This window comes from Embiotoca jacksoni, unplaced genomic scaffold, assembly GCF_022577435.1.
Source record: "Embiotoca jacksoni isolate LCO1_2020_lvr unplaced genomic scaffold, fEmbJac1.0.p SCAF_37, whole genome shotgun sequence".
Taxonomy (NCBI): Eukaryota; Metazoa; Chordata; class Actinopteri; family Embiotocidae; genus Embiotoca; species Embiotoca jacksoni.
Genome location: NW_027185389.1, coordinates 2,383,011 through 2,391,742, shown reverse-complemented (window position 1 = coordinate 2,391,742; position 8,732 = coordinate 2,383,011). Strand labels below are relative to the sequence as shown.

General features: G+C 40.7%; 1 protein-coding gene across 1 annotated transcript; it reads left to right on the top strand.

The window, feature by feature from the left end:
• The first annotated feature begins 501 nt into the window (after nucleotides 1-501).
• LOC138208351 (leukocyte surface antigen CD53-like) lies at nucleotides 502-4,987 on the top strand. The gene is made up of 8 exons (XM_069166180.1): nucleotides 502-611; nucleotides 1,338-1,427; nucleotides 2,626-2,814; nucleotides 3,296-3,370; nucleotides 3,453-3,560; nucleotides 4,058-4,162; nucleotides 4,245-4,328; nucleotides 4,446-4,987. The coding sequence occupies exons 2-8, from the start codon at nucleotides 1,365-1,367 to the stop codon at nucleotides 4,515-4,517; spliced, it is 696 nt and encodes a 231-aa protein (XP_069022281.1). The 5' UTR covers nucleotides 502-611; nucleotides 1,338-1,364; the 3' UTR covers nucleotides 4,518-4,987.
• Nucleotides 4,988-8,732: the final 3,745 nt, after the last annotated feature.

Below are 8,732 nucleotides of genomic sequence, written 5' to 3'. Positions count from 1 at the left end.
TATAACAATAATAACAACATAACATACAATAACACTTTTACATACAGTCTATTAAATCTTCTTCCTGTCACATTGAACTGCGTGCAGACGGGATTTTAGTGACTCACTGGCGCCACCTGGTGGTGTAGGGAGGTATCACAAGACAGGATGCAGCCAGCTCAGAGACATCAAAAACATCCAACACTCTTATTTCTTCTCATTCTGAGAATCAATTTTAAACTACAAATCTCACAAATCCCACCTTTAAAATGATTAAGGTTTTATCGTCTCTGGTTCTGGCACAACACTTCAAACATTTTGCTTTTATGTCTTTTGGTGAGGGTTTTTCCTCAGCCACTCAACCACTTTTTTTTTTAAATTTCTGAATGTTTTGTCTAAATATAATCACAGACGTGCGTCCTCTGACCCGTGAAGCTACCCGCCATCCCCCCGCTGCACTTTTTCAGTCATCCAATTTTCCATGTTGCTGATGTAGTGAAAGAGGAAGTGACACTTTGCTGCTGCTGAACAGTCCACAGCGTGACAAGTAGGGGAAGTGTGAACAGCAGCGAGCTTAACTCAACACAAGTCTGTAAAACAGAGACGAGCGCAAACCAATTTCTACTGAACAGGTAGGAAGCAAAACTTGATTTACTTACTTTTATTCGACCATCTTAATGTTTGAGATGTGATGTGGTGAAAATTCATTCTTGATCATAGAAACGTTGATGTTAAAACTCCAGATATTTCAAAGAAAAGTTAAAGAGTTGAAAAAAAACCAAAAGTGAATCCAAATTGTTCAGTCGTCAATCTGAAAACATAAAATATGTAAAAATGTGAAAACAAAATGTCGTTTTGGAGCTTTAAATGCCTAAAAAAATACATCAAATATGATCAAAATTACATGTAATTCTGACATCAATCTTTATTAATCGTTCTTCTAGTAAATATTTGTTACAAAAAGTAATAACGGGATGTTTTTTGTTGTTTTTTATGGATGGGAGATTTTCTTTTACCCAGAAGTGCGCAATTTATATTTCCAGGCAACTGTGTGGGTTTCTACAGATAACCAGCCAGCTGTTGTGTAACCAGAAGAAAAAAAAAAAAAAAAACCCAAAAACTTGCTGAATCGTGAAGTGTTTGTCGAGTTTGCTCAAGAGAAAATAAAATGTTGTTCTGCTTGTAAACTGAGGAAATGCAGGAAGTGAGACGTTTTGTCAGCTCGATAGCAAACAGGAAACGTAACGTGTTCCAATCAAAGAACAACAGACAACAATAATGATAATAAAAGATGCTTCTGGGTGTTGCTCGGTTCGGCGCAGATTAAATATAATATCTGGATTGTTTTGTTGTTGCAGAGTCTGATTCGTCGTCGGAGCTCCACGATGGCTCAAGGATGCCTCAAGTGTTTGAAGTACACCATGTGTGTCGCCAACTTGCTGTGCTTCGTACGTATCGCCTCGTCCACCCGGCGTCACACTCGTTACCATCTGTTGAGTTCGGAGATAAAAGATCGACTCAAAAATATGTCTTAACAAACATAGATATTATTTACAAAGAGACAAATCACATCTTTATATCAGTCGAAGTGCACAATGTTCAAGGAATGTTTTCAGCAGGAAGTTGTTTTTTTTTTGCTTTTGTTTTGTTTTGTTTTGTTTTGACCCCCCGAAGATGTTTGTGGAGAGTTCTCTAAAAAAAAAAAAATAAATAAAAAAAAAAGACTTTGAAGAAAGTTACCACAAATTATTTGTACAATATTTTCTGAAATAATGGCATTCTGGAAACATGAAAAAAAAGAAAGAAAGAAAGGAAATGAATCCTAAACAACATCAAGAATAATGATTCAATGCGTCCTGCTGCCAGTTTAAATTGTTTTTATAAATTATTTAAAAAAAAAGAAAAAGAAACAAAATAGGTTTAAGACATAAACATCAATTATAAAGTTTGATTCAGATGAAGAAACTGATCATTTTCAGCTGTTTGAGTGAGAATTAAACACTTTGAACAAAGAACAGCTTTTGTTTTATTTTGTTAACTAAACGTAGTAAAGTAAAACTATTTAAAGTACACTGTAAAAACTGCATCTTATACTGTATGTCTGGAATAATTAACTACAAGTGACTTTAGACATTTGAATGATCAGTATATTGAGTAAAAATATTTGGTATTATTAACATTATTCTTTCAAATGAACTTTTATTATCGTAGTCTGTTTAATCCAATAAATTTGTCTGCTTCAACTTCAAATATCGAGTTCAGCTGATTAAATATCTGTCGGATGGTTTACTCGACTCCTTAAATGAGGTTAAACCGACACAGCTGTCGGTAAATGTTCTGAGGCCGCTCGATGTCGGACGATCTCATCTCTCATTGGAATTGCAAATGTGAAGATTCACTTCCTTATTTTGTGAACTAAGAAATTCATGCAAGATATTTGAGTCTCTTTAGCTCAAAGTGACTCAGCGGAATAAAAACTTTAAAGTGGAATAAACAGACATTTAAGTTTACTGAAGTTTGTCGCTTTAAAATTAGACGTACTCGAGGGAAGTACTCCGCTACACCACCAGAGGGGTGTGTGGGGGGGCGCTGCCTTTGAGCAAGGCACCGAGCAGCTCTTTACTTGTTGTGTACCCCCCCGGACAGATATGCGGCGCGGTGGTGCTCGGCTTCGGCGTGTACATGACGTTGAACTTCAAGTTCGCGGCGCTCACCCCGACCCTGGCCAGCTTCAACCTGGCCAACATGCTGCTGATCAGCGGCATCGTCATCACCTGCGTGTCCTTCCTCGGCTTCCTCGGCGCCCTCAAGGAGAACCGCTGCCTCCTGCTGACGGTAACACACACACACACACACACACACACACACACACACACACACACACACACTGGACAGACATATTTCTGCAGGTTTTTCTTTACATTTTTCTTGACTTGATTTTTTTTTTTTTATGCAATTAAACTGAACCAATAATGGAGGCAAAAACCTGCACCACGAAATCAGAACCATCACGAGGGGTTGAACACCACTAGGAAAGCAAAACCGTTGAGGTTTGGGTGAACTTGGGTGAAGCCTTTAAAGATTATTTGACCACCACTAACGTCACAAAAACCATATCCACTACTCGTTTTTTTTAAGTTCTCCTTTTTCCAAGTATGGTTGAGATAATTCAGTTGTTTGTTTAATAGCTCGATCAACATATTTAATACAATATTATTCCCGATAAGAATCGCGAAACAAAATTAGCTGAAATGATCCTTTATTTCGTTTTTTTGGGGTTTCAACGTTTAAAACTCCAGTAAAACTCTGTTGACAGTATTTCCTGCTGCTCTTCATCCTGATGCTGGTGGAGCTGACGGCGGCGTGCCTGCTGCTCGTGTACGAGAAGGAGGTAAGCCCTAACGCTCTGGTGGGGGGGGGGGTAACAACGGGAACGTATAGATTACGTATATAACCTGCCAAACTCACCTTAGATTGGCGAACTGGTGAAGAAGGACCTCGTCAACGGTTTGAAAGTAGCAAACAACCCGAACGCAACCGACACAAATGTGGAAAGAGACTGGGATGTGGTTCAGAAGAAAGTGAGTACTACAAGGCTTGTTTATTTGATTTTTTATTTTTTTTTATCCGCTACCGTTTGCCCTGAAACACTTCCTGTATCTTGTTTTCAAAATAAAAGCCCCGTGGGCATTTTTAGTAGACATGAAGTTGGGAAATGAACGGGTCATTTCCCAACGAGGCTTTAAAACCCGGTCGTGGCCGTATAAAAGCTCCTCCCCAGCGTTGCCCAAATACGGTCACGTCCACCTCCAAAATAGAAAGACGGCGACGCCCCAAAACGCCAAAATTAGACGGGTGACGTCACGTTTGATTGACAATCACACTTTAGATGAGTCACCAAAAAAAAAAAAAAAAAAAGTAAAAAATGGTCAGATTCTCACGTTGACTTTACTAAATTATTAAAATATCACGGCTTCATTCTCCGCCGTCGTATGTACAACTTAGAAATGAGCAACGCGGTGCGTCACAGACGCCGAGATGTCCACGTTTTATTTTGTTTTCCTCTGGTTTGTTTCAGCTTCAGTGCTGCGGAGTGAATAATGAGACGGACTGGAAACCGAAGCCGCCGCTGTCCTGCTGCGCGGCCGATTGCGACCTCCCGAAGCCCCAGTACTGGAAAAAGGTATCGAAAATGGCTTCTTCTTTTTCTTTCTTTCTCTTCCGTCGACGTTTTTTAATGTCAAACGAACACTTCGTTTTTGCAGGGCTGTTTGATAACGTTGCAGAATTTCTTTGAGGATAATTTCCTGACCACCGGGATTTCCGTCATCGTCCTCTGCATTATCGAGGTAAGCTGATGGAAAGTTATGAATAGCGGGCAAAAAAAAAACAAAACAAAAAGAAAAAGTTTGCCTATTTTATAACCGTATTTATAACGACATTTTGTTTGTTTTTTCCCTCTCCAGGTCTTGGGGATGTGCTTCGCCATGACACTCTTCTGCCACATTAGTAGATCCGGACTGGGCTACAAGTTATAAACGTAATTCTCTTTGAAAACGGTGTTACCGTCGTATTTTAGACTTCACATCATTGTACAGTTTTGGCCTTTTAAAGTGCGCAGAAAGGAAAGAAAAAGGCTTCGACATGCGAGGTGAAAAAAGTATTTTCTAACCACAACAATGACTTCTGAGCAAAGTGGTTATCACGGTTAAATTTGTGCACGAAAAACATTTCTCATGCGGATGAAAATAACCAACATCTTGTTGATTTTTGCACTCTCGGCCTTCTCCGGTGTTATTTCAGTTCGTGAAGCGGGCGTGGTTTTCAAGACGACAGTTTATCTGACTTTCTCTACGTGGTACCTTTCTTATTTTTTTAATTTTATTTTCAAAAAGAGAAATATGGTCAAATTGTTTCTGTAAAATATACTACTATATGCTATAAACCAAACCAGTCACCGACAACAGATCTGAAAATGCACCAATAAAGGTTTTGTTTATGATACCAACGCCGAGTCGAATCGTCCCTTTGAAAAGATTTTTTGTGCTGTTACATCGACTTCCTGCTTCTGCAGTTCACTGCCTTAAAAATAACCACTTCCTCTTTTGACCTCGTTCAACCCTCCCAATTCCTCTAAAAGTCAGTTTCACATGTACGTGTTTCTAAATGTCGTCATTTAAAAAGGCAGCGAAGCGTTTTTAGATTCGGCAAACTCTCAATTTAAACGTTTAAGAGTTGCATTTTTTTTTTTAGAAACTTTGAGAAAAAGTTTTACGGGGATACCCGACATTTCTCAGACGAAATACGATTACCGTTAAAAAGAAAAGAAAAAAAAACAACCAAAGTAACACAGATGAATTTATTTATTTAAAGAATAAATCCGGCATCAATATTTTAAGACAAAAAAAAAAAAAAAAAAAAAAACTAAAAAAATACTAAGATTTCCTTTACACTTTAAAATAATTTTGTTCTTTTTGAAACCATCACACACAAAAAATAGAAACAAGTACAATTTTTTGTAATAAAAAAAAAACAAAAAAAATGTAACTGTACACAGCAGAATATACCATTTATTGCAAACTGAACACCCCTGACACCTCAGAAACTATAGACACAAGTATTGCAATTCACCTACAGATATGAAAAGACAAAAAATAAAGAAACTACTCTGATACAGCTCGCTCATCCTCGTCTGCGAAACAAACAGCTGTGTTAAGTCTGGTGCCCCCCCCACCCACCTGGGGCCCCCTCCACCCCACCCACCTGGTGCCCCCCTGTTCCGGTCCATTTTAACAGGGACTTTCAGCAACTGTGGCACACCCCCTTTTTTTTTTTTTTTTTTAAGATACCAGATGAACACAGCTGTCTTTGGGAGACACCACGCTAAATGATTCAACACGCTTTCTGAACTGTGACATTAAAAAAAAAAGAAAGTCCTCCGAGTGGTGATTCACAGGAAACCGGGTCTGACGTTATTGTAAAGCACTCCTGATTTAACATTATGGAAATATCTTCTTTAAAACAAAAAAAAACAAACAAAAAGACATTCTGTCCTCGTTATTGCTGAAAATGTTATAAAAAGCAGCTTGTTCAGAAAAAACAAACAAAAACAAAAAAACAACATTTCATCCAGCAGCCTCAGGCCATTCAAATACTGAAGTTACACTTAAATATTGCTGCTTTAAACAGACTCTGCCCACCACATACCGAGTAGACTTTTACAGTTTTTGTGAAGTGTCGCTATTAAACAGGCTAGCCGTAGTGAAACCCTGTGAACAAAATGTTTGCAAAACAAACAAAAAAAAAGAAAAGAAAAGTTTTTAGTTTGTGCTCGGGAAGTTAAAAAAAACAAACAACAAAAAAAACAAAAACGGTAAAAGCCAGTGGAAATTCCCCCTGCAGCAGAATAAAAAGGTCTTTTATGGAGGACAGTACCGAGGCCTGAAGAGGACACTCTTGTTGGAGACGAGCATTTCAGAGGGCGAAGTGTTTTTGTTTTTTTCCTCGGGTAAACATTTCATAGAAGCGTCGCGGCTCGCAGACGACGACGACGACGACGACATCCGCGAAGACGTCAAATAAATAAGAGAAAGACGAGAAACAAAAGTCTTTTTCCGACCCTGGTTCACAAATCCAAACCCCCCCCCCCCCCCCACCCACTGCTGGTGGAAAAACCAAACTCCCCCCCCCCTCCCTTAAACCCACGACCCACCGACATTTACTGGAATGAGTAAGAACAGTCGGGGGGGAGGGGAGGGGGAGGGGGTACCCAGCCCCCCTCCCCCTCCCCCCCCCACACACACATTCACAATGTTAAAATATCAAACTTAAGATCCGCTTAAAAAGTTCAGTCACATCGTACATAGAAAGTACGACCACGACGCCACCCTCCACCCCCCCTCCACCCCCCTCCAGCTGCTGCTAGCGCATTTACACTCAAGTGCGACGCTAAAAAAAACAACACACGCAAAAACAAGACGACCACGAAGCTAATATTCCCAAAGATCAGTTAGACCAGAAAGATAAAACTTGCTGCAGCTACTTTTAAATCCGTAGAAAACACAAAACTCTTTTTAAACGCGTCTTCCTTCACTCGTTATCGCTAATGAAGCCGACAAAAAAAACAAAAAAACACATCGCGGCTAAATAACAACGAGAAAAACAATCTCTCTTCGAGGTTCATTCTGTCGCTCGGGATGTCGTTTTTATTTTTTTTTTTTAATTCCCTCTGAATGTGGAAAAAAAATAAATAGAAAGTCGAAACGTGTTTTTGGAGTAGTTGGTGTTGTGGTCCAGCAGAGGGCGCCGCCTGACCGACCTCCGAATAAAAACGAAGGAGGGACACTTCGAGGGGAAGACGCTCGCCGACTTAAAGGTCCGACCGCCGACTTTTCACCTCACCGACACTCGAGACATCGAAAGTAAGACGGGAAACATTCGTAGGCGAAGACACTTCACGCTTTAACTACTTAATGAACCCTTTTGTGATGAGATTGATTTTCTCAGTTCTGTTTTAAGACAACTAATCCTGAAAGTGCATCAAACTGTCGGTGAAGCACAGAAACTAAAAAAAAAATAAAAAAAAACGAACGCCAGATTTCCTCTTGTTGACTTTTTTTTCCCCGTGGAGACGGCTGGCGTGAAAAGACTTCTGTCTGACCGTCGGACGCGAATCTAAACCGACTGAAATTCATACCGACGGCCGCGCTCGTCCATATCGTGACTGAAGGAAGCAACAGAAACATCTTCACAAACACTTCTTTCTAAAAAAAAAAATAAAAATCTGACCGGGACTTTCAAACACGTCCCTTTTGTAGTGAAACCGCCACGATTGAACCCAACCGGGGTTCACCGAACGTCGGCGGTGGAGGAAACACCAGTTTTGTGCTTTTTCAAGAGGATAAGGTGCTTCGTCCCCAAGAAACAACAACTTCTGCTGAATCCTGAAGACCGAGACAACGAAATCCACCATCTTCACCGGAGAGAGCTTTCGTTGCGTAAGGCCGCTGAAGTTTGAACCGGTTTTTTTTTTCGCCACGTTTGCCGGTGAAGTCTTGCGTTGGGGGAGGAAGGAGGAGGGGAGGGGGAGGGGGGGGCGTGGTAAACGCGAGGCGGTAAGAGTTAGCGACGGAAGAACTCTACGATTCTCACTTTTCAACAGACGATATTTCAGTCCAACAAACGCGACCGCTTCATCCAGAGATCGGCCAGATTAAAATAGGCCCCGCCTCCTTTTTCTGTCTTCACCCAATCGCTTTGTTGTTGTTTTTTTTTACGCGCGTAACGAAGAGCGGCGGCGGCGACGTCGAGCTCGACTCAAAGTGTTCACGCTGTGTCCGAGCAGCTACAGTAGTCGTTTAAACGTAAAAGTGTGAGAACCACGTACGAGTGAAAAATAATCCACCGGGAGGCTAAAAAAAAAAACAACAAAAAAAAACAACAACTCACCATTAAAACAAAATCCTCCTGAAAAGTGATTCAATTAAAAGTATATCACACATCCAGCTGGATGAAGTCCAAAGACTATCCGAGGCTTTCTGGGGTGAAACGAGCTGCCCGGTGTTACGAAGCGTCTTCAGGTCCCTCCAACAGGACAATGTCCCCAAAAAACACCGCGGAAATCACCCAGAACGAGTCGGAACCAAAAACACCGTCCTGGTCCGAATCCAACCTAACATCAATGGAAAGAGCCGAGTGGGCGGTCTGGAGCCGAGAAAAGAGGAGGTTTAATGGTCCAATCAATTACGTCCAAG